Genomic DNA, 25,734 nt, shown 5'->3' on the forward strand with positions numbered 1-25,734 from the left:
ACTATTTTGTCATTTGTTTGCCTAAATCCCAGTGGTCCCCCCCCCCCCACCCCACTTACTGTCAACCAACAAAACAATCCCATGCATGACATAGATGCTGTGAGGAAATACGACTGGCAATGTTTAAGCACTGTTTGGTCGAAACAATATCATATCGATAGTTATCAACTAAACATGGAAACTGTCTAATTTCGTCACAGTACTTCAATTCAAATCCCTCACGTAGACCCTAAAATGTGTTTTGTGTCCCCCCCCCCCCCCCTTTTCCCAGTAACTATAACTGTCCCACGCTGAATGAAGTTATTCATATCCCTTTTTGGCGTCTGACACTAAAAGAACCTGGAGCCTTTTTTAAAGAAACCGTTTGAAACGGTGCTTTGAAAATCACTAATCGTATTCACCCACATTTTGATCTCCGCACAAACCACTCCATAAAAGCAATAACAACCAAAAAAAGTGTCTGTTTCAAGTGTACCACATCTTAAGGTAGTATTTGTTTATACTACGTGTGTGTGTACATGTGTGTATTTGCAAAGAATGTGTGTGCGTTTTTAAACTGTTCTGATTTTTGTGTATATTTTTTTACGAATCCAACTTAATCTGTTGGTGTGACGTGGCAATTGCATGGTGTGGGCATTAACACGCTGCTGTTGTGTACATGTATGTAATCTGATCTGTGCGAGTGTGTGTGCTTTGATTGAGGCTTAGGGTGGTGGCACCTGTGGTGTCTAATTATTTTCATCCTTTTCTAACAGGCTACCACTGGGACACGTCTGATTGGATGCCAAGTGTTCAACTTCCTGGAATCCAGGAGTTCCCCCAGTATGAGGTTGTGGAGTCCCCGACCCCCCTGTACAGTGACCCGAACGCCATCGATACTGACTACTACCCCGGCGGCTACGACATCGAGAGCGACTTCCCGCCGCCTCCCGAGGACTTCCTCGCCCATGAGGACCTGCCCCCGCCGCCGCTGCCCGAGTATGGTGACCGCTACGACACCCTGGAACCGCCCCGGAGGGACCTGGCGCCTCCTGGCAGCCCGGGTTCGAGTTTGTCCTCTGGTGTACGCCACCGCCCACCACTGCCCCAGCTCTATAGCCTTAACCAGTACCTACCACACCACCACTATCCCAGCGACGCTGAGGGCAGCCCGGGCTGCGGCGGCTCCACGGCCGCCACCACCACCACCACCCCAGCCTCCACCATGGGCGGCGCCAGCAGCTACCGGGGCGGCTACCCAATGGGGTACGGGCGGGGGGACTTCGAGGCGCCGGCGCTGGACAACATGTCCATGTCCCTATACACGTCCACGGCCTCCTGCTCGGACATGTCGGCATGCTGCGAGGAGTCAGAAGTTATGTTGAGCGACTATGAGAGCGGTGACGAGGGACACTTTGAGCGGCTGGCCATCCCCGCACTGGACTCCCAACAGCACACTGAAGTCTGACACTGGATCCAAACAAAAGTGCCTGAACCCCCCCCCTTATGTCAACCTCCTCTGCCTGTGTATGTACACACTACAACGACACACAACACAAAGCGACACTGACACAGACACATGTACACACTTATACATACACACACAGAGCAATGAATTTGTTCACGTAAACAGGGGTTGTTGGGACTGGTCTTACTCTGAAGGCTGCTTGGCTGGGTGGCGGTGTCTTCAAGGAGATATCATTTAACAGCACTGGACCCCATAGCCTCCTCTATCTACTCAGTCCAACTCCTGCAGTACTGGAAAAATACCCGTGTTTGAGTTGGCTGTGCGATTGCTTTAAGTAAATGTCAATTATGCACAAGAAATGTCTTGACGAAAAACTACATTGATGTACAACTACGAAGAGAAAAAAAGAGAAAACCATTGACACATCAACGATCATGATAGATAAAACACACACTACAAGGTGATATCTGTATTTGTAGAGGTAAAACCGTACAAACTGATTTTTTTGATACAAATCCTCGTTCATTTTCAATGTAAATTTAAATGTACAGTTTTGATTTCAAGGTTTTACTAGGTTTTGTAGATATTTTATGCTTTTATTTACCCCCCCAAAAAAACAAGTTAAATGGTGTGCTACATTATCAGCCTTACTGTTCCTTCATTCACAAGAAGAAAAAACTGAAACTTGTTTTTTTAAAGAAAGAGAAGAGCTCTGCTTTTCCAAAAACACCATGTATCTGTTGAAAGTTGATCGTCTCCTGCTCATTTCAGAAAGGGTCTTCGATGAGCGACTGCATATTCTTGTGTTGTTCTATTTTTTATTTGTTTGTTTGTAAATGGCGACTTTGGAACCTCTTTATTTTTCCACCACGAAAATGGGACCCGATTATATTTATAGTGCAAAGTTATCCATAGACACTTGACTTTTTCAGACGTCTCTGTGGGTGTGAGCAGTACTATGGTCTTGTTAAGGTTTTTATTGAATACTGCCACTAGCTCACGCTTTCCTACTGGCAATAAATTATTCATAAAAAATAGTTTGGGCGCCTTGTCTTTTATTTGCTTCCCGGTGTTTCAAGTATTTAATTTAATTCAATACAACTTTATTCATCCAACTGTATTTAGGGACAATTAAGTCAAATAAGTCTGGGTAAACATCAAAGTCAACTGTAGAAATATCATGTGTATAACATACATTTTTTTCCCCCAAGTCAATTGTTTTGCAATGATGGATGAAACTGATTGCCAATCAGCTTCTCATCTTTAACAAGTGATCTCAATAACAAAACGGTTGAGAGTTCTGATGGATAAACGTCCCATTGGAAGTTAAATATCATCAAGCTCGAAAGTGTAAAGACAGTTGAAATGCAAGTCTACTGTGCAAGTTAAAGGCGTCATCATCCTGCGGCACGACGGCATACTTACAATATTTCGTCTTTCATCAACCTTTACATTATAAACGATTACACCGCCCTACGCCTCAATCAAAGCACACACACACACACAAGCTGCACAGATCAGATTAGGTTCCGTACAGTTACACCACCATATTAATGTTAAATACTCACACAGTGCAATTGTCACAACGCACCAACACACCCAAGTCGCAAGAGCAAGCTGGAGTTGATTTGTGATGAGCTGGATTCGAATCGACTAATGCAAAAAGGAGCAAAGAGTAGAGTACTGTATGTACAAGTTGATTTGTGATTTAACCTAAATGTGTGATTCTATTTCAGTTCATCTCATTTATTTTGGTTATCATTTGTTCCCTTTCAAGGTTCAATGACTGCTTTTTCCTCACTGTATTTATACAGCATGAAGCACGCCTTCACTCCAAGAAACGTGCTTCCATCAAATTTATATTTATACACATAATATTCAGATGAACCAGATGAATTCTGAACTGTCTCATATAAGTATAACCACCCAAGTATAACCCTTTTTAGTGCAGAGCTGTAGACTGTTGTCGAAGCCTCATCTGAACAGGCATCTCCCCATTGGCATCGTCAAACTCAGGGCCCCTCCAGATTTCCTCCTCTGGATAGCTGAACCACCATGGTTTACTTGTGAGGAGCCTGACCTGAAGACCGGGGTTTGAGGTCACCCAAGTGTCAGAGACGCCATTGGCTGTGGTGACTTGAGGTAGATGTCGTCTCGAGTCTGACCGTTGTTGTCTTTCAAAAGTGTCCCCTTCACCCCCAAGTCCAAAACCTTCTGCGATAGGACGCTCCATCTAATTCTGGAATTCCCCCACCCTAAAAGTATCGACCTCAATCAACATCCTCATGGGTTTTCACACCCTGAGGTCTCCTTATGACTGTATTCCTTGGCTTCACTGTGCATTTATGCAAAGCACTGTTTGTGTTCATTTTGAATCGTGCGTAAACCAGAAATTATAGCATATTTCGATTTCAGATCTGTTCTAATAAGGTCCACGTGAATCTCAAAGGTATTTGTCTGATCGTAATCCGTATTTGGCTGATTGCACTCAAATGGAAGGTGCCGTGTAATAAATGTATGGTCGATTCTCCACAAATCTAACAACTATCCTGTCTCGATTTACGCTCCGTGTCGCCTATTATTCTGGAATGGTCTTGAGTGACAAAATCAGGAAATTGTCTATCCTGCATTGTGTAGTCAGATGGTGTGTTAGGCCGATACAGTGACGCGTATTCCCCGTTACCATGTTAACATAGAAACTGAGTCGCATTACATATTTGTTACCACCCATAAACGAGGCTTGTTTATTAAAATTCAGAATGTTTGTGTTAACAAATGAACAGATCCCTGTTAATCATGCTATTTCAGATTAGTTTTAACTTGGCATAATGCTAATGTTTATTGCAAAAAACAGTGATACAATGCTGCTTCAGGTCATGGACCTTAAGCATTGGTCTTAACAGACTTAACTATTTATTTCATAAACAGAACATCTGGGGAATTCACACTCCCCATGTGCAGCGCTATATAAAAACAGTCAAACTACAATTGCACCACTATATAAAAAACTTGAAAACTACATTTCTTATAAGCATTACAGGTATTTAAAGATCAATTGGAAATGCAGGTGTATTGTATAAGTTGAATGCGTCATACCTCCGCATGACTGCATACTGATTCATGTATTTTTGCAATGTTCAGTTATTCATCAACTTAACACTATGAACATGTTAATCATAGATATAGCTTACTTGGTACAGTTGATTACTATTTAATTTTATTTTGAGAATTATGTCAGAACTATTCATGAGACAAGGGTGCCAAAGAAAAATAAGTGATTTATGTTGGAGCGAGTGGTCGCATCTGCACTTCGCACTTCGCTCCCACGGGTAGTATAACTTTCTCATTATATTTCATTATATCACAACGGTTTGATTTGTCTTATCTTAGCAATTTCTTCTCAGCTAGCTACATAGCCGTCTTTGTATCAAAGATAATTGCGTAATTATCGTATTTCGCCGTCCTAACGTAGTCTTCACTAGCCAGCTAGCTAACGTCCACTGATTAGCTGCACTGGAGAAACTATTACACTCAACTGAACGACTTGATTAGTTTAGTGTTAGCTAGCTACATAGCTGTCTTTGCTGTCTTCGTATCATCGTATCCAAGATAATTGTGTTGTTTAGGTTTAGAGTGTGTAGTCTTAGAGTGATTATCTTAATTTACCGAGGTTAGCTAGCCAGCAATTTGTCGTCCTTAACGTAGGTGACTCTGCTAGCTAGCCAACGCTAGCCAACGTCTTCTGTATAGAACTCAACTACCCGGTCGCATTCACAGGTAGTATCACATTTTCACTTCATTTCATTACAGTACAACGGTTTGATTTGTTTGATCGTAGCTAGCTACTTAGCTAGCTACATAGCCGTCTTTGTATCAAAGATAATTGTGTAGTCTAGAGCGATTTTCTAGGTTCGCTAGCCATCTATTGTCGTTCTTTTAACGCAACGTAACGTAAACAACACTGCTAGCTAGCCTGCTAGCCCCCGAATAGCAACACTGCAGAAACTATTACACTCAACGGAACGACTTGATTAGTGTAGTGTCAACAACGCACCCACTGCCAGCTGGCCTACTTCAGCAGTACTGTATCATTTTAGTCAATATGATTCTTGCTACGTAGCTTAACTTTCTGAACATTCGAGACGTGTAGTCCACTTGTCATTCCAATCTCCTTTGCATTAGCGTAGCCTCTTCTGTAGCCTGTCAACTATGTGTCTGTTTATCCCTGTTCTCTCCTCTCTGCACAGACCATACAAACGCTCCTCACCGCGTGGCCGCGGCCACCCTACTCTGGTGGTCCCAGCGCGCATGACCCACGTGGAGTTCCAGGTCTCCGGTAGCCTCTGGAACTGCCAATCTGCGGTCAACAAGGCAGAGTTCATCTCAGCCTATGCCTCCCTCCAGTCCCTCGACTTCTTGGCACTGACGGAAACATGGATCACCACAGACAACACTGCTACTCCTACTGCTCTCTCTTCGTCCGCCCACGTGTTCTCGCACACCCCGAGAGCGTCTGGTCAGCGGGGTGGTGGCACCGGGATCCTCATCTCTCCCAAGTGGTCATTCTCTCTTTCTCCCCTTACCCATCTGTCTATCGCCTCCTTTGAATTCCATGCTGTCACAGTTACTAGCCCTTTCAAGCTTAACATCCTTATCATTTATCGCCCTCCAGGTTCCCTCGGAGAGTTCATCAATGAGCTTGATGCCTTGATAAGCTCCTTTCCTGAGGACGGCTCACCTCTCACAGTTCTGGGCGACTTTAACCTCCCCACGTCTACCTTTGACTCTTTCCTCTCTGCCTCCTTCTTTCCACTCCTCTCCTCTTTTGACCTCACCCTCTCACCTTCCCCCTACTCACAAGGCAGGCAATACGCTCGACCTCATCTTTACTAGATGCTGTTCTTCCACTAACCTCATTGCAACTCCCCTCCAAGTGTCCGACCACTGCCTTGTATCCTTTTCCCTCTCGCTCTCATCCAACACCTCCCACACTGCCCCTACTCGGATGGTATCGCGCCGTCCCAACCTTCGCTCTCTCTCCCCCGCTACTCTCTCCTCTTCCATCCTATCATCTCTTCCCTCCGCTCAAACCTTCTCCCACCTATCTCCTGATTCTGCCTCCTCAACCCTCCTCTCCTCCCTCTCTGCATCCCTTGACTCTCTATGTCCCCTATCCTCCAGGCCGGCTCGGTCCTCCCCTCCCGCTCCGTGGCTCGATGACTCATTGCGAGCTCACAGAACAGGGCTCCGGGCAGCCGAGCGGAAATGGAGGAAAACCCGCCTCCCTGCGGACCTGGCATCCTTTCACTCCCTCCTCTCTACATTTTCCTCCTCTGTCTCTGCTGCTAAAGCCACTTTCTACCACGCTAAATTCCAAGCATCTGCCTCTAACCCTAGGAAGCTCTTTGCCACCTTCTCCTCCCTCCTGAATCCTCCGCCCCCTCCTCCCCTCCTCCCTCTCTGCAGATGACTTCGTCAACCATTTTGAAAAGAAGGTCGACGACATCCGATCCTCGTTTGCTAAGTCAAACGACACCGCTGGTTCTGCTCACACTGCCCTACCCTGTGCTCTGACCTCTTTCTCCCCTCTCTCTCCAGATGAAATCTCGCGTCTTGTGACGGCCGGCCGCCCAACAACCTGCCCGCTTGACCCTATCCCCTCCTCTCTTCTCCAGACCATTTCCGGAGACCTTCTCCCTTACCTCACCTCGCTCATCAACTCATCCCTGACCGCTGGCTACGTCCCTTCCGTCTTCAAGAGAGCGAGAGTTGCACCCCTTCTGAAAAAACCTACACTCGATCCCTCCGATGTCAACAATTATAGACCAGTATCCCTTCTTTCTTTTCTCTCCAAAACTCTTGAACGTGCCGTCCTTGGCCAGCTCTCCCGCTATCTCTCTCTGAATGACCTTCTTGATCCAAATCAGTCAGGTTTCAAGACTAGTCATTCAACTGAGACTGCTCTCCTCTGTATCACGGAGGCGCTCCGCACTGCTAAAGCTAACTCTCTCTCCTCTGCTCTCATCCTTCTAGATCTATCGGCTGCCTTCGATACTGTGAACCATCAGATCCTCCTCTCCACCCTCTCCGAGTTGGGCATCTCCGGCGCGGCCCACGCTTGGATTGCGTCCTACCTGACAGGTCGCTCCTACCAGGTGGCGTGGCGAGAATCTGTCTCCTCACCACGCGCTCTCACCACTGGTGTCCCCCAGGGCTCTGTTCTTGGCCCTCTCCTATTCTCGCTATACACCAAGTCACTTGGCTCTGTCATAACCTCACATGGTCTCTCTTATCATTGCTATGCAGACGACACACAATTAATCTTCTCCTTTCCCCCTTCTGATGACCAGGTGGCGAATCGCATCTCTGCATGTCTGGCAGACATATCAGTGTGGATGACGGATCACCACCTCAAGCTGAACCTCGGCAAGACGGAGCTGCTCTTCCTCCCGGGGAAGGACTGCCCGTTCCATGATCTCGCCATCACGGTTGACAACTCCATTGTGTCCTCCTCCCAGAGCGCCAAGAACCTTGGCGTGATCCTGGACAACACCCTGTCGTTCTCAACCAACATCAAGGCGGTGGCCCGTTCCTGTAGGTTCATGCTCTACAACATCCGCAGAGTACGACCCTGCCTCACACAGGAAGCGGCGCAGGTCCTAATCCAGGCACTTGTCATCTCCCGTCTGGATTACTGCAACTCGCTGTTGGCTGGGCTCCCTGCCTGTGCCATTAAACCCCTTCAACTCATCCAGAACGCCGCAGCCCGTCTGGTGTTCAACCTTCCCAAGTTCTCTCACGTCACCCCGCTCCTCCGTTCTCTCCACTGGCTTCCAGTTGAAGCTCGCATCCGCTACAAGACCATGGTGCTTGCCTACGGAGCTGTGAGGGGAACGGCACCTCAGTACCTCCAGGCTCTGATCAGGCCCTACACCCAAACAAGGGCACTGCGTTCATCCACCTCTGGCCTGCTCGCCTCCCTACCACTGAGGAAGTACAGCTCCCGCTCAGCCCAGTCAAAACTGTTCGCTGCCCTGGCCCCCCAATGGTGGAACAAACTCCCTCACGACGCCAGGACAGCGGAGTCAATCACCACCTTCCGGAGACACCTGAAACCCCACCTCTTTAAGGAATACCTAGGATAGGATAAGTAATCCCTCTCACCCCACCCCCCCCTAAGTTTTAGATGCACTATTGTTAAGTGACTGTCCCACTGGATGTCATAAGGTGAATGCACCAATTTGTAAGTCGCTCTGGATAAGAGCGTCTGCTAAATGACTTAAATGTAAATGTAAATGTTATGATCAGACTCCAGGCTCAAATTCATGTTTCATCAAAATAGTACATTTCAGTATTGTCTGATTAAAGTTACATAACCACAATGATTCAACAGTTAAATACTTTTTTAATATAAAAATGTGCTTCAAAGACCCCAACATCATCATGGCATAAAAATTCTCAACATTTCATCAAGGGCTTGGTTTTTAGGGTTGACTTTCCCAGGCTACCGTACGTGCTACTTCGTTGTATTTCGTCAGCATGAATCGGACCTGGGCACCTGGAGAAGTGGCCATACTGGACTCGTAAACATAGACATCATATTCAGGTATCTCATCTGCGGGAGTATCTTGAGTAAAATGCACTGCCCACTGGAAGGTTTGGTACTCGTGGTTACTGACACTGTTCGCAGAGTAGAACCCTACCCACGAGTAATAAAACACGTCCTTCCAGTCAGTGAAGGACTTCTTCACAAACAGGCGAGCGCAGGCGTAGCCATTTTTTGTGTAGAGCTGCAGACTGGCATCATAGCCTTTCATGATGACAGGAATCAAACTGTCCGCATCGTCAAACTCGGCACCACGCCAGACTTCCCTTTCGGTCGTGTCCCAGGGACATTTTTTGAGGAGCCTGACCTGAAGACCGGGGTTCAGGGCCACGGAAACGTCTGAGGTTCCAGATGTGTCGTTGCCGACGGAGGACGATCCATGATGGACTTTGGTAGGTTGCTCCAACTCATTTTCAGGTAGCCGTTCTCAGCTGGTTTGACGTCAAGCCTCAGCGGGTGACAATCATCCTCAGTCTTCATTTCCACCATCTGAAGCCTTTGGAATCGGACCGACTTTGCGGAACAGACCTGGAATTCAGGTGACGGGCACGTTTGGTAGCCAGCTTGCCCCAGAAATGCCTCCAAACCGCCCAATGTGTCGTTCCTCCAATGGACCCGTAACATCTGGATTTCTCGTAAGAGGTTGAAGCTAATGGTGTACGTGTGATTTGGATGGAAGGAATTTGCTCGGTTGACATTGAGTGGACAACGTTCAGTGACCAAGACCTCGTCCAACCTGTACTGATTTGACCCTTCTGCCTGGACAACCCTGACTATGACCCTGTCCCTATTTCTATTGCCAGATTTCAGTGAGTTGTAGTAGTTTTCAGTGACATACTCAGGCAAGGCCCATGAGTTAGCTTTACTGATATCCCCCACTGCGTAGTAAGCTTGGCTCTTTGGATCGGTCAGAGCTGGGAGGAAACTGTCGTTATTATCGAAGTAACCAAAGCCATAGTCACCTCTGGCTGGATCGAAATGGGTTTGGATGATGTCGTGGTTGATGTCGATCTCTGATTGGTCAACAAACCAGTAAAGCAGATAGAGACCATGTCGTGGGAAGCTGTTGCCGTACCATATGTATCTTAGATCCATGATTGAATCAATGGTCGGAAATGAAGAGGCAGGGAACAGAAACAGTAGGAAGACGGAACAGCAGAGTAAGGTGTGCGATGCCATGATCAACCTGAGAGTGAGTGAGAGAGCAAGATGTCAACATTAGATATTGAATATTTATATTTATACAACTACAGTGCATTCGGAAAGTATGCAAACCCCTTTACTTTTTCAATTTTTTAAAAACGTTTATTACACAATACCCCATAATGAGAAAGTAGAAACAGGTTTTTAGACATTTTTGCATATTTATTTTTAAAAAACTCAACTGAAATATCACAGTTTAAGTTTTACAGTACATAAGTATTCCGACCCTTTACTCAGTACTTTGTTGAAGCACCCTTGGCAGTGATTACAGCCTCGAGTATTCATGGGTATGACGTTACATGCTTTGCACACCTGTATTTGGGGAGTTTCTCCCATTTCTTCTCTCTCAAGTTCTGTCAGGTTGGATGGGGAGCTGCACAGATATGTTCAGGTCTCTCCAGAGATGTTCGATCGTATCCAAGTCTGGGCTCTGTCTGGGCGACTCAAGGACATTCAGAGATTTGTCCCGAAGCCACTCCTGCTTTGTCTTGGCTGTGTGATTAGGGTCGTTGTCCTGTTGGAAGATGAACCTTCCTAAGCGCTCTGGAGCAGGTTTTCATCAAGGATCTCACTGTACTTTGCTCCGTTCATCTTTCCCTTGATCTTGACTGGTCTCTTAGTACCTGCCACTGAAAAACATCCCCACAGCATGATGCTGCCACCACCATGCTTCACCGTAGGGATGGTGCCAGATTTCCTCCAGACATGACGCATGGCAATCAAGCCTAAGAGTTCAATCTTGGTTTCATCAGACCAGAGAATCTTGTTTCTCATGGTCTGAAAGTCTATACTCCAAGCGGGCTGTCATGTGTCTTTTACTGAGGAGTGGCTTCCATCTGGCCACTCTACCATAAAGCTCTGATTGGTGGAATGCTGCAGAGGTTGTCATTCTTTATTTTATTTTTCTTTATTTTTATTTTTTTTATCAAACCCTAACCCCGACGACGCTTGTCCAATTGTGTGCCACCCTATGGGACTCCCGATCACGGCTGGTTGTGATACATCCTGGAATTGAACCAGGGTCTCTAGTGATGCCTCCAGCACTGAGATGCATTGCTTTAGAACACTGTGCCACTCGGGAGCCCCAAGGTTCTCACATCTCCACAGAAGAACTCTGGAGCTCTGTCAGAGTGACCATCAGGTTCTTGAACACCTCCCTGACCAAGGCCCTTCACCCCCGATTGCTTAGTTTGGCCGAGCGGCCCGCTCTAGGAAGAGTCTTGGTGGTTCCAAAATTCTTCCATTTAAGAAATATGGAGGCCACTGCGTTCATGGGGACCTTCAATGCTGCAGACATGTTTTGGTACCGTTCCCCAGATCTGTGTCTTGACACAATCTTGTCTCGGAGCTCTACAGACAGTTCCTTCAACCTCATGGCTTGGTTTTTACTCTGACATGCACTGTCAACTGCGGGACCTTACATAGACAGGTGTGTGCCTTTCCAAAACATGTCCAATCAATTACATTAACCACAAGTGGACTCCAATCAAGTTGTCGAAACATCTCAAGGATGATCAATGGAAACAGGATGCACCTGAGCTCATTTTCGATTCTCATAGCAAAGGGTCTGAATTTCTGTTTTTTATTTTTTATTAATTAGAAAACATTTCTAAAAACCTGTTTTCGCTTTGTCATTATGGGGTGTTGTATAGATTGATGAGGATTTCTTTAAAAAAATGTAATCTATTTTAGAATAAGGCTGTAAAGTCAAGGGTTCTGAATACTTTCCGAATGCGTCTGTTTCAACCAAAGTTACTTGCCAAAGAGCAAGATAAAGCATGACGTATAAATCTTGAAATGGCTGCAACCTCTTTCCTAAATCAGTATATCAAAAAGACGTCAATAGTTTTGTGTACCGTTTCTCTTAAAGCGTTACAGCTTCTCTGCTACTTATACATACATTTTACATACTTTCAAATACAGCAATCACGTAACAATAATACATTACAGAACATAAGCTCTTTAAACGAGCCTCTTACCTGCTCTTTAAGCTCTATAAACGAGCCTCTTACCTGCTCTTTAAGCTCTTTAAAAGAGCCTCTTACCTGCTCTTTAAGCTCTTTAAACGAGCCCCTTACCTGCTCTTTAAGCTCTTTAAATGAGCCTCTTACCTGCTCTTTAAACGAGCCCCTTACCTGCTCTTTAAGCTCTATAAATGAGCCCCTTACCTGCTCTTTAAGCTCTATAAATGAGCCTCTTACCTGCTCTTTAAGCTCTTTAAACGAGCCTCTTACCTGCTCTTTAAGCTCTTTAAACGAGCCTCTTACCTGCTCTTTAAGCTCTATAAATGAGCCTCTTACCTGCTCTTTAAGCTCTCCGCAGTGTATCTTGTTACTGAGATATTTGGTGTATTTATATGCATCAATATCCATTGTGCAAACACGTCTATGGCCACTCCCTTAGGTTAATATTTACAGGTGCTTGCGTCTCATACTGTACATATTGACCAATGATAGAGTGCTTGTAATTTCTTTCTCGGATTTCTTCCAGGCATGAGAGGTGTTGATAGAACTTGGCCCATATCAATGAGGAAATTGGGTTAATCAGTTGGGGTACTTCTCTTTGCAATGACCCGGAAGGTTGGAATTGAACCACAGATTGAAATGCACCCAAACCTCTTTGCTGGAATGACTTGTGTTTTCAGTCAGAACCATTATCGATCCTGAGCTTTTTAGTCTCTTCAGCTATCCTCAACCCTTCCCATCTATCTCCGTAGACCAACCATGTGCCATATATTTTTCAACTGTGCTGAACCTTTCTAAATCGCATAGTATCAGATAGCAAAGTCGCCCTTTACACGTGTATCCTTATACTGGTTGAAAATGGCAGATTTGGACACTGATAACCTCCTGAATGGCTGCACGGTAACATGCTGGCTGCACGGTAACATGCTCGCTGCACGGTAACATGCTGGCTGCACGGTAACATGCTATACCTGACGTAAGAGCTCGGGGTCTCCGCTTCACAGCTCTGTATGGATTTTGACTTGCAGCCGTCATAACCTTGGGCACCGCACGCAACAAGAAGTTGCCCCCATCTCTCCCGCTAATTGCTCCCAGGTGATTTTATTTGAACAACTTTTCATCAGGCATCCATATCCCAGGTAGGGGTGGTAGGTGCTATATATATGGGCAGTACTCAGTGATTTCACTTCCTGACACAAGAGGTAAAAATATAGAACATACATTAAATGTTATTATGAACATACTGTATCAAAATGCATGACCTTACACAAGAAATGTGATCAATATTTACAGTAATATATATACAGTGGGGCAAAAAAGTATTTAGTCAACCACCAATTGTGCAAGTTCTCCCACTTAAAAAGATGAGAGAGGCCTGTAATTTTCATCATAGGTACACTTCAACTTTGACAGACAAAATGAGAAAAAAAATCCAGAAAATCACATTGTAGTGACTGGATGCGTCGTGCCACAAACAGAGACAACTTCCCACACAGAAAGGAGGGGAAAGGGCTACCTAAGTATGGTTCCCAATCAGAGACAACAGCTGTCCCTGATTGAGAACCATACCCAGCCAAAACATAGAAACACAAAATCATAGATACAAAACATAGAATGCCCACCCCAAATCACACCCTGACCAAACCTAATAGAGACATAAAAAGGCTCTCTAAGGTCAGGGCATGACAACTGCATTGAGCACATTGGCCACGTCTGTAATGACCCTCCGGAACCTTGTCCAAGAAAGTTTCCCTTTTCTCTGGTGAATAATCAGATTTGACCACAATGTCTCTCACATTTGGGGTTATTATAAAGACTATACGTGGGGGATATTTAAAGATGGGATTCAATTGTGGGTCCGTATCAATAATTTACCAGCGCTTCCTGATAAATGTCGTTATTAAATGCCTTCCCCAATGGTGAGTCTTGGGTGAAGCACGATGGCACAAAAAGCTTATTTCTCTAAAATGTTATGCACAAATTTGCTTCGATCCCTGTTAGTGAGCATTTATCTTTGCCAAGATAATCCATCCACCTGCCAAATGGCATACTGACTGCAGGAATGTCCACCAGAGCTGTTGCCAGAAATGTGAATGTTCATTTCTCTATCTACATTGTTTTAGAGAATTTGTCAGTACGTCCATCTGGCCTCACAACCGTAGACCACGTGTTATCACGCCATCCCAGGACCTCCTCATCCGGCTTCTTCACCTGTGGGTTCGTCTGAGAGCAGCCACCCGGACAGCTGATGAAACGTTGGGTTTGCACATCCAAAGAACTTCTGCAAAAACACTCAGAAACCGTCTCAGGGAAGCTCATCTGCATGCTCGTCGTCCTCATCGGGGTCTTGACCTAACTGCAGTTCGGCGTTGTGACCGACTTCAGTGGGCAAAGGCTCACCTTCGATAGCCACTGTGCTTTTCATGGATGAATCCCGGGTTTCAACTGTACCTGACAGATGGTGTTGTGTGGGTGAGCGGTTTGCTGATGTCAACGTTGTGAATAGAGTGCCCCATGGTTGCGGTGGGGTTATGGTATGGGCAGGCATAAGCTATGAACAATGAACACAAATGCATTTTATCTTATGACACTTTGAATTCAGAGATACCATGGCAGGATCCTGAGGCCCATTGTTGTGCCGTTCATCTGCCGCAATCACCTCATCGCAAGGATCTGTCACAATTCCTGAAGCTGAACATGTTCCATTCTTCCATGGCTTGCATACTCACCAGACATGTCAGCAGCCATTGAGCATGTTTGGGATGTTCTGGATTGATGTGTACGACAGCGTGGTCCACTTCCCGGCAGTATACAGCAACTTCGCACAGGCATTGAAGAGGAGTGGGACACATTCTACATTCCACAATCAACAGCCTGATCAACTACATCTGAGGGAGAGGTGTCGTGCCGCATGAGGCAAGTGGTGGTCCCATCAGATACTGACTGGTTTTCTGATCCACGCCCCTCCTTTTTTTTAAGGCATCTGTGACCAACAGTCATGTATTCCCAGTGGTGAAATCCATAGATTTGGACCTAATGAATTTATTTCAATTGACTGAATTCCTTATATGAACTGTAACTCTGTAAAATATTTATTTTCTGTATATTTTGTAAGATGAGATCTTGAGGACTAAAATAAATACAGTGTTGATGCAAGCCAAACACCCGTAAGTCCGAATGTGCACTTCCACATCCTAAAACCCATGTAATATACAGTGTCAATGTTCATTATCACTTTGTTTGATGTACAGTTGCAAGACAACCTGGTGTTATAACCCTGGGTTGTCTTGAACAGAGTTAGCCTTGGTTTGTTGCGTTGGGAAGAAAATTTGTCGCGGACCACACGTCTGAATGCAGTCCATTCTCTGCGCACCAAAATGACGGATCTGCTTCTCTGAATTGTCTTGTGAAAGCCTAACACTGTAATATCATAGGTTATAATTTAGCTTGTTACGTTTGCAATAGAACAGAGCTTTCGAATAATGCACACCTGACTCAGATTGTGATTTATAATGGACCGTTCTTTGGATTGTGTAAACAACAACAGTAATTGTGTGTCAAATCCAATCAAGCTTTATTTATACAGCACATTTCAGACATGGAATGCAACGCAATGTGCTTTACAGGAAAACAATGAAAATATAAGCTGAAATATTTACTACACAACAAACACAAGATTTAAAAAAACTAAAGAATGACACAAACTGGGTTACTAAAAAGCACCCTAAGGAAAAGCAAAGCTAAAAAGATGTGTTTTAAGATCTATTTTAAATATGTCCACAGTTTCAGCACCCCTCAGGTTCTCTGGCAGGCTATTCCAGAGGCTGGGGGCATAATTACGAAACACTCTCCATGCCTCTTGGTCCTAGTCTTTGGGAAAGTTAAAAGGCCAGAGGACCCGAGGGACCTACTGGGTACATAACTTAAAAGTATGTGGAGGGCTGTGTTCCAAAAAAACAAATAAATACAAGTGCTTGCTCTAGTTCCGGCACAGCTAGGAGAGCAAAATAAAAAGCACCTTATGGTTGAAGACTCTTCTTTTAGTCATACAATTACATTTCAATTACATAGGAAATGTGCTCAATTTGGAGAGGTATGTGGCCACTTGGAAACACCAGTTAGACCTCTCACTCAAACAGTTTTCATTTTTTTGCACCTACTCAAAAGTCTCTATGAATATTCTTATCACTTTACTGAATGTATCTAGAGTAGTTTCAGATTTTGTTAACAACAAATACGGCGAAAAGTACAGTAAATGTGAAGTACACATTGGATTCTGTCTTGTGTCAGGTGAACTGTTGCATAGCTTACTTAGTGCAGTTGATTACAATTACGTTATATTTTGTGAATAAAGTCAAGAGTTAACAGAATTATTCATGGAACAAGGGTGCCAAAGAAATGTAGTAATGTGGTCGAACTCCTATAGGTTAAAATACGTGGTTCCTTGAAAAAGTTAATTCAGTCATATGTCTGATAAAGTTACAGAAACAACAATGATTCAAAGGTTAAATACATGATATAAGCCTCAAAGACCCCAGCATCACCATGAAGTAAAAGATGATGTCCATTTCATAGATGGCTTCGGTTTTTAGGGTTGACTTTCCCAGGCCACAGTACGTGCTACTTCGTTGTATTTCGACAGCATGAATCTGGCCTGGGCACCTGGAGAAATGGCCATACTGGACTCATAAACATAGACATCATACTCAGGTATCTCCTCTGAGGAAATCTCTTTAGTGAAAGTCCCTGCCCACTGGAAGGTTCGGTACTCGTTGTTGTTGACGCTGTTTGCCGAGTAGAACCCTACCCACGAGTAATTAAACACCTCCTTCCAGTCAGCGAAGGACATCTTCACGAACAGGCGAGCGCAGGCGTAGCCATTTTTAGTGTAGAGCTGCAGACTGGCATCGTAGCCTTTCACGACAATGGGAATCAAACCGTCCGCATCGTCAAATTCTGCACCTCTCCAGACTTCCCTGTCGTTCATGTCCCAGAGAGATTTCCCTTTAAGTAGCCTGACCTGAACACCGGGGTTCAGGGCCACGGAAACGTCTGAGGTTCCAGATGTGTCGTTGCCGACGGAGGACTCAGCTAGTTTGGTCGTACTGCCATCGTCCTTGAAAAGCCCCACCACCATGTAACGGTCCATGATGGACTTCGGTAGGTTGCTCCAACTCATTTTCAGGTAGCCGTTCTCAGCTGGTTTGACGTCAAGCCTCAGCGGGTGACAATCGTCCTCAGTCTTCATTTCCACCATCTGAAGCCTTTGGAATCGGACCGACTTTGCAGAACAGACTTGAAATTCAGGTGTCGGGCACGTTTGATATCCTGATTGCGTCAGAAATGCCTCCAGACCGGCCAATGTGTTGTTCCTTCCTCTGACCATCTGTAACGTCTGAATTTCTCGTAAGAGGTCGAAGCCAATACTATTCGTGTGATTTGGATCAAAGGAATTCACTTGGTTGTCATTGAGAGGATACATTTGAGTGACAAAGACCTCGTCCAACCTGAACTGATTTGGCCCATTGGCCCGGGCAACCCTGACAATCATCCGATCCCTGTTTCTGTTCCCCGACTTCAGTGAGTTGTAGTAGTTTTGAGTGATATACTCAGGCAAGGCCCAAGATTTAGCCTTACTGATATCCCCCACTGCATAGTAAGCTTGCCTCTTTGGATCGGTCAGAGCTGGGAGGAAACTGTCGTTATTATTGAAGTAACCAAAGCCATAGTCACCTCTGGCTGGATCGAAATGGGTTTGGATGATGTCGTGGCTTTTGTCAATCTCTGATTGGTCAACAAACCAGTAAAGCAGATGGAGACCATGTCGTGGGAAGATGTTGCCGTACCATATACCTCTCAGATCCCTGATTGTATCAATGGTCGGAAATGTAGAGGCAGTGTACAGAAAGAGGAGCAGGAGGGAACAGCAGAATAAGGTGTGCGATGCCATGATCAACCTGAGACAGAGAGAGTGTGAGAGAGCAAGATGTCAACATGAACATTTTCTATACTCAAAAAAAGTGACCATCTTGAAGTCACATCTGTCGCAACTGAAGTCTTTTGCCAAAGGCAATGTATAAAACATGAAAGTATAACTTTTAGAAAGGCTCAACCTCTTTCCCGATCCAGTGCGGCATCTGTATATCATAAAGACATCAACAGCATGTGTCCCATGTATTGTAGTAAGGATATATAGTACGGCAACTAGCATCTTACCTGCTCTTGAAGCTCTTGTCTTTTCGCAGTGTATCTTATTACTGAGAGATTTGGTGTATTTATATTTGTTCATACCCATTGTGCAAGCATACCACGCTGAAGTCCACTCTGTGTGTGGACAGCTGATGTCTGGAGTGTTATTGGGTCACGTCTGTTGATAACAGTTATTGGTTAAGTTTTGCAGGTGCTCAATAGATTTATGATTATTCTTCTTTTTCCCCCGGCAAATATATCCAGGAGCTACTTTGTTTTGTCATGAACTGTACATATTGACCATGGGCAAATTGTGCTCGTTTTTCCTTCTAGTAATTTTTTGGATCAAAGAAAAGCTTTACAACTGAAAACGTACAAGGCCCCAATTCAATCAGTTGCAGATAAAGGAGCACTGCACTGCAGGCTCACTCAGACTGATTGTGCTCTTATGCAGGTGGGGTTTCACGTCAATATTCAATGACAATGTAAGCGAGAAGAACAACTTTCGGGTAATTTACGTCTCTGGTAAGCATTCAGAGTGAAGCCATAGTATGTTTCTGCTTTATCTGAAAGTGATCTATTGAGTGCCCCCCCCCCAATTATTTTACACCCACTACTCCACCTCTCATTGAGGCTCTGAAAGGTGATATGTCACAAACTAGTCTGTCTGTGTCTTGAATGAGTTCAATCAAACTCTTGTGGGTTCAGACCTCAGTTCAAATACTTTAAAAAATATATTTTCACTTTAGATGTGCTTGATTGAGCTTTTCTGTTGCAATGGAACCAACAGAACAGTCCCTAAAGTGCAAACCTGTCACTCCAGGTAGGCTAAATCAAACACTCAGAAAGATTTAAAGTATTATGGTTCGAGTGGGTTTGATTGAATTGAACCCTTATAAATGAGTAAATGGTGTTACTCAGGTATCTGGTTATTTCCTTTGGAAGTTATAGGGAAGGTTGAATTTAAAGAGGGGCTGAATTTACTGGTTCCGTCTGGGCTGTTTTGGTTCTCTTGGGGGTCTTGGGGGTGTGGTTCGATGGGGGTAGGCTTGCCGACAGTGTAGTTGACTGCCATCTGACTGATCTACAAAATACCTCGCACCATAAATAACTACTCATTATTACTTGTAGATCAGTCAGTCACCCTTTAGCCACAGTGCATCATGGATTTGATGTTCATCATGCTTCCGACAGGGCCAGTGTCTTACGTTCACTATATCAATGCCACGTAGATTGTTTTTGCATTCAGGTGCTCTCTAACCAACAGTCAGCCAAAGATTAGTACATACTCTAATCTATTTGCTGGAATGAGGAAAAACGTGTGTTCTTTACCACACTGTAGGAAAAACGGTTTGCTTTGGGCGCATTATTAACCGGGTTATCAGTGAGCTGTTTGTCTGAAAAGTACACTGTCAGGTCATGCAAGAAAAAGCACCTGACTACTTCCTTGTATTTGACTTTATCTTGTGTTTAATATCAAATGGAATGCACTGCTGTTCTTATTGTTGAATCAAGATGTTCTAAGTAGAGATCTCAAGATTGTCTGAAGGCGTTGGAATGGTCATTTTTATTGATATCAGATAGCGTCGGGCTCAGGCAGTTAACTCATACACACACACAAACACACACACACACACTGGAAACACTCCCCCAGTCTTATAGAATGGGGGTTCACTTTACATGACCTCTTCCTTAGGAATCTTCCTCAGGAGTCTTTTGAAGAAGTCGGAGAAAACATTCTTCAAAAAGATGTTCTCTTTACATCTGATTGATGTCTCAGCCCTTATAGAGAGTTCTCACATCACAGGCATTAACGCCAGTCAGACACATCAATAACACATGTTCATTGAAAGCCCCATCACTTAGCTAGCTGATGAGTGCATGACTACATCCCAAATGGAACCCTATTCCCTATATAGTGCACTACTTCAGACCAGAGCCCTATGGGCCATAGTAAAAAGAAGTGCATTATATAGGGAATAGGATGCCATTTGGGATGCAGAACATTTCAAAGTCGCCTCTTATTGCACAGGAAGTCTTACAAAGGTGCCTGACAAAGGCTTAGAGCAGATGTTGTATATTGGGTTTCCAGTATATTTAACCCTTTATTGGGCCAAACCGGCCTTTGCGTCAGTGGTACTGCACTATGGATGTATGTAAGAAAGAATTAATGAATTACTTACATTAGTATGCGTTACCCATACGTTAAATGTGCAGTGCAAGATTGTTAATGAGTTACTTTTATGAATCATAATGTTATATTACTGCTTGATGTTATCAGTTAGAGCAGGGTTTCCTAAACTCGGTACCGGGACCCAATGGGTGCACGTTTTGATTTTTGCCCTAGCACTATACAGCTAGCTAATTCAAATAAACAAATAAATCATCAAGCTTGGATTATTTGAATCAGCAGTGTAGTGCTTGGGCTAAAAACTAAATGTGCACCCCTTGGAGTCCCCAGGGCCGAGTTTGGGAAATGCTGCGTTAGAGTTACTATTGTCCTGAGGATATCAGTTAGAGCTAGACTAGTGTTTATTCAAGGTGTGAAATGGAATGTTCGGGAGCTTACTCATAGTTTTTCTTCTCAAGAAACCCTTTGTGGTGTGGCTGGTGCCTAGGGGCAAACTCAGTCCACCCATATAATGTCAACAAAATCAATATCAAATGTGTTTTACCCTCATTGCCAGAATTAGAATTGTTAAGCAACCCTTCCACTTTCACATGGTTTATTACCGCCTGTCAGACAGAGACATTTTCATAGCCGTACATGAAAAATGACAAAATAAATAAATGGGGAAAAGTTGTGCCCATTTAATTCACTTTTTGCACATCATGGTCCCCTGTGGGCCTTCATTTCCTGCTTGAGCAGATTCCTCCAGAACTTCTAAAATGTCCGCCCCTCCATCCTAAAGAATGATTAGAGTTTGAATCACGTCATTTATCAACAGAAATGTGTGGGGAAAACACTTTTAATACTCTCATATGGAAGATGTAACTTAATGCCATTTAAAAAAAATATATTAGTGGAGAGTGGAACAGAGAGAAATGGAGAGGACCTGCTCATTGACATTGCTGGAATGGAATGAATGGAACTGTATCAAACACATGCAAATGCAAGTTGTGTGTTTAGAAGTACCTTTTGTCATAGTTATTGTCAGGAGAGTGGAAATTGTAAAAATCTCAAACTCTGGGCGTTGTTTAATCAAATGTCTAAACCAGCTTTCCATGTCATGTAAAAAAAATACACACTTCTGCACAATACAAATAATTGTGACAAGTTTTTATTTGGTTTAAATTTCTTCATGATTTAAAATAGAAGACGCATATGATAGAATGGCTGATACATGTATGGTGCAACACCACCTTGTGCCTATTGGGACCCATTCGGAACCATTCTCATACACTGACCTGTCTCAACAGTAGCATGGTTAGGGTGAGAATATATATGCAATTGAAGTCGGAAGTTTACATACACCTGAGCCAAATTCATTTCAACTCAGTTTTTCACAATTCCTGACATTTAATCCTAGTAAAAATTCATTCCCTGTCTTAGGTCAGTTAGGATCACCACTTTATTTTAAGAATGTGAAATGTCAGAATAATAGTAGAAATATTTTTTTTATTTCAGCTTTTATTTCTTTCATCACATTCCCAGTTGGTCAGAAATGCCCTCAATTAGTACTTGGTAGCATTGCCTTTAAATTATTTTACTTGGGTCAAATGTTTCAGGTAGCCTTCCACTTTAACTGAGTCAGGTTTGTAGGCCTCCTTGCTCGCACACATTTTTTAGTTCTGCCCAAAATTCTATAGGATTGAGGTCAGGGCTTTGTGATGGCCACTCCAATACCTTAACTTTGTTGTCCTTAAGCAATTTTGCCACAACTTTGGAAGTATGATTGGGGTCATTGTCCATTCAGAATACCCATTTGCGACCAAGCTTTAACTTCCTGACTGATGTCTGAGATGATGCTTCAATATATCCACGTAATTTTCTTTCCTCATGCCATCTAATTTGTGAAGTGCACCAGTTCCCTCCTGCAGCAAAGCACCCCCACAACATGATGCTGCCACCCCCGTGCTTCACGGTTGGATGGTGTCTTTCGGCTTGCAAGCTTCGCCCTTTTTCCTCCAACCATATCAATGGTCATTATGGCCAAACAGTTCTATGTCTGTTTCATCAACATTTCTCCAAAAAGTACAATCTTTGTCCACATGTGCAGTTGCAAACCATAGTCTGGCTATTTTTATGGCAGTTTTGGAGCAGTGGCTTCTTCCTTGATGAGCGGCCTTTCAGGTTACGTCGACATAGGACATCTTTTACTGTGGATATAGATACTTTTGTTTCTGTTTCCTCCAGAATCTTCATAAGGTCCTTTGCCGTTGTTCTGGGATTGATTTGCACATTTCGCAACAAAATACATTCATCTCTAGGAGACAGAACGCGTCTCCTCCCTGAGCGGTATGACGGCTGCGTGGTCCCATGGTGTTTATACCATTGTTTGTACAGAAGAATGTGGTACCTTCAGGCGTTTGGGAATTGCTCTCAAGGATGAATCAGACTTCTGGAGATCTACAATTTTTTTCTGAGGTCTTGGCTGATTTCTTTTGATTTTCCCATGATGTCAAGCAAAGAGGCACTGAGTTTGAAGGAAGGCCTTGAAATACATCCACATGTACACCTCCAATTAACTCAAATTATGTCAATTAGCCCATCAGAAGTTTCTAAAGCCATGACATCATTTTCTGGAATTATCCAAGCTGTTTAAAGTCACAGTCAACGTAGTGAATGTAAACTTCTGACCCACTGGAATTGTCATACAGTGATTTATACGTGACATAATCTGTCTGTAAACAATTGTTGGAAAAATGACTTGTGTCATGCACAAAGTAGATGTGCTAACTGACTTGCCAAAACTATAGTTTGTTAACAAGAAATTTCTGGAGTGGTTGAAAAACGAGTTTTAATGAATCCAACCTAACTGTATGTAAACTACCACTTTCAACTGTACCTGAGGTATATGTTCCCTTAACCACAGATGTAGAATCAGATTACTAACCTTAATCCTAGCCTTAATCTTTATGGGGATTAAAAAAGATCTGTGCCTGGAACAGTGGTTGGAGAATGCTTATATGTCGAGCCATTTCACAATTGTTCATGCCTTCTCATGCTCCTCAGATCCAATTTAATTCTATTGCTTAAAATGTTTATCAATATTAACCCTCCAGAGTCAATCTAAGTTACATAACAATCCCCACCAAAATCTGTCAATTTAAACTAGAGATATCAGTTTGAATGTGTCTCAATCCACCCCATCCGCCAGTGTCTCACTTCCGCATCGGCGGTGAAAGGTGACAGAGCTAGAGCGGTGTTTGTCAGACCATGAGACATCCCAAAAATCGGTCTTCTCTGGAAAACATATTTTTCTTCCGAACAGTTTGACCTACTCCGAACGGTTTGACCTTCAAACTAATGGGACCCCACTGTGGAAAGGGGGGACACGTCTAAAGGTCACTGGACACGTCTGAAGGTAATCGTTACCAGTTTTTTTTAAACGAATGGAAGAATGAAGGTAGTTTTGTGCAGGTATAAAGTATGAAGGTCGTTATTTTTCCACATGGTAAATATGTATAAAAAAAACAAAACAAAAGTGATTTTATATCTACTAGATTTAGGACAAACTCTTCAAAACCTTAGTTCTTATGAGAAATTATTTGACTGTCCTTTTAAAAATTTTTTTAAATCAGTTATTGAACGTGTTACTATGGGCTTTAGTAGTAAATGCCAAAATCAATATTTTATTAAATCTTTTTTTACATTTATATTTATTTTATAGCTAAAGGGGTCCTAAAATTCTAAGTAATCCATAGTAAGACCGTCTTAAAACAATTCCGTATATCAGTTTAGCACCCCCCCTACCCCAACGTCTAGTACTTTTTAAATAATAACTGAGGAACTTAACTTAATTCATAGGATCTGGAATTACTGAGTGAAGTTTGGAATAGGCTACGTTTCTGCCTCGAGTGCAGTGGTTAGTCACAGGATCAGATCGATGCTGTTACAGTAGCACAGAAAACCCACCAGATGGGGATGTTTAACAAATACTATTGACACTTGACAATTACTATTGACAGCATACATTCAATTGTTTAATTAAGGGATATTGATAAGGGCTTAGGACATTATGGGTGAATTGTCCTCTGTGTAGTATTCACTGTGTGTAACTGGGTGCTTCTGTAGAGGTTATACATTTCTTTTACTTTCAACCCTAAAAGTAAGACCACACAAGGCCAGATCAGGCAAAGCTCATGTTTTCGGTTGAGTAAATATAATAAGGATGATCCACTGCTGTGTGGTCTGCTGCTGTGTGTGTGTATGTATGTATGTATGTATGTATGTATGTATGTATGTATGTATGTATGTATGTATGTATGTGTATGTATGTATGTATGTATGTATGTATGTATGTATGTATGTATGTATGTATGTGTGTGTGTGTGTGTGTGTGTGTGTGTGTGTGTGTGTGTGTGTGTGTGTGTGTGTGTGTGTGTGTGTGTTGCGTATGTGTGTGTGTGTGTGTGTGTATGTATGTGTGTGTGTGTGTGTGTGTTTGCGTATGTTTGCGTATGTGTGTGTGTGTGTGTGTGTGTGTGTGTGTGTGTGTGTGTGTGTGTGTGTGTGTGTGTGTGTGTGTGTGTGTGTGTGTGTGTCTGTGTGTCTGTGTGTGTGTCTGTGTGTCTGTGTGTGTGTGTGTCTGTGTGTGTGTGTGTGTGTGTGTGTGTGTGTGTGTGTGTGTGTGTGTGTGTGTGTGTGTGTGTGTGTGTGTGTGTGTGTGTGTGTGTGTGTGTGTGTGTGTGTGTGTGTGTGTTGATGATAAATCCAGTTTGAAGCATCACATGTACGAATCACATAGAATCAGTGTGCATTAGTTCAAGACTGTGCCAGTGACAGATTGTGTTATGCTTCTTCTGCACTAGAGGGCAGTCACCACTAAGCCTGCAGTCATCAGACATTCACTCTCACAGGTGGTGAATATGTGTCTGCAGTTATGCTCTGCTAACTGAGTGATGATACAGCAGCCCACAAACATTCTACAGATGAAGAAGTCATATCTACACGTTCCTGAATCCCTGCCCCAAACTAAAACAAAACAATAAGGTTAGAATCTCACATTCACAGGTTTAGATTAGAATGCCTTTCTTATCCCAAATTTTCATTTGGAGTCACTAGTCTTATAGACCACTATCTATATAAAAAAAGAAGGTTTTGTCAGTGAATGATGCAGGTTAAAGATGTAGGGGTGAGTGGGGTAAGTTGAGACGTTTTT

General features: G+C 43.5%; 2 protein-coding genes across 4 annotated transcripts in view; one reads left to right on the forward strand and one right to left on the reverse strand.

The window, feature by feature from the left end:
• The window catches only part of LOC124016877 (protocadherin Fat 1-like), a 102,833-nt gene extending 100,349 nt beyond the window's left edge, over window positions 1-2,484 (forward strand). The window contains 1 exon segment of the mRNA XM_046332217.1: window positions 756-2,484. Coding sequence (XP_046188173.1) covers window positions 756-1,447 — 692 coding nt within the window. The 3' untranslated portion in view covers window positions 1,448-2,484.
• A 6,267-nt stretch (window positions 2,485-8,751) lies between these two features.
• On the reverse strand, window positions 8,752-18,572 carry LOC124016878. Of its 3 annotated transcripts, XM_046332219.1 has the most exons (3): window positions 18,334-18,383; window positions 17,287-18,177; window positions 8,752-9,406 (listed from the first exon to the last, which is right to left on the reverse strand). In XM_046332219.1, exons 1-3 carry the CDS (start codon window positions 18,366-18,368, stop codon window positions 8,932-8,934), a joined length of 1,401 nt encoding a protein of 466 aa, XP_046188175.1. In that variant the 5' UTR covers window positions 18,369-18,383; the 3' UTR covers window positions 8,752-8,931. The 3 variants fall into 3 exon arrangements, with proteins under 3 accessions (XP_046188175.1, XP_046188176.1, XP_046188174.1); XM_046332220.1 differs by lacking the exons at window positions 8,752-9,406; window positions 18,334-18,383 and adding an exon at window positions 18,437-18,572 and having other exon boundaries at window positions 15,778-18,177; XM_046332218.1 differs by lacking the exon at window positions 8,752-9,406 and having other exon boundaries at window positions 15,778-18,177; window positions 18,334-18,416.
• Window positions 18,573-25,734: the final 7,162 nt, after the last annotated feature.

The sequence above is a fragment of the Oncorhynchus gorbuscha genome, unplaced genomic scaffold (assembly GCF_021184085.1).
Source record: "Oncorhynchus gorbuscha isolate QuinsamMale2020 ecotype Even-year unplaced genomic scaffold, OgorEven_v1.0 Un_scaffold_10:::fragment_4:::debris, whole genome shotgun sequence".
In the NCBI taxonomy this organism is placed as follows: Eukaryota; Metazoa; Chordata; class Actinopteri; order Salmoniformes; family Salmonidae; genus Oncorhynchus; species Oncorhynchus gorbuscha.

Coding starts and splice junctions, on each gene's coding strand:
- LOC124016878 (XM_046332218.1), bottom strand. CDS start 18,368: ATGATATACAGATGCCGCACTGGATCGGGAAAGAG. Junction 18,178..18,333: donor CGCACTGGATCGGGAAAGAG/GTTGAGCCTTTC, acceptor TCTCTGTCTCAG/GTTGATCATGGCATCGCACA.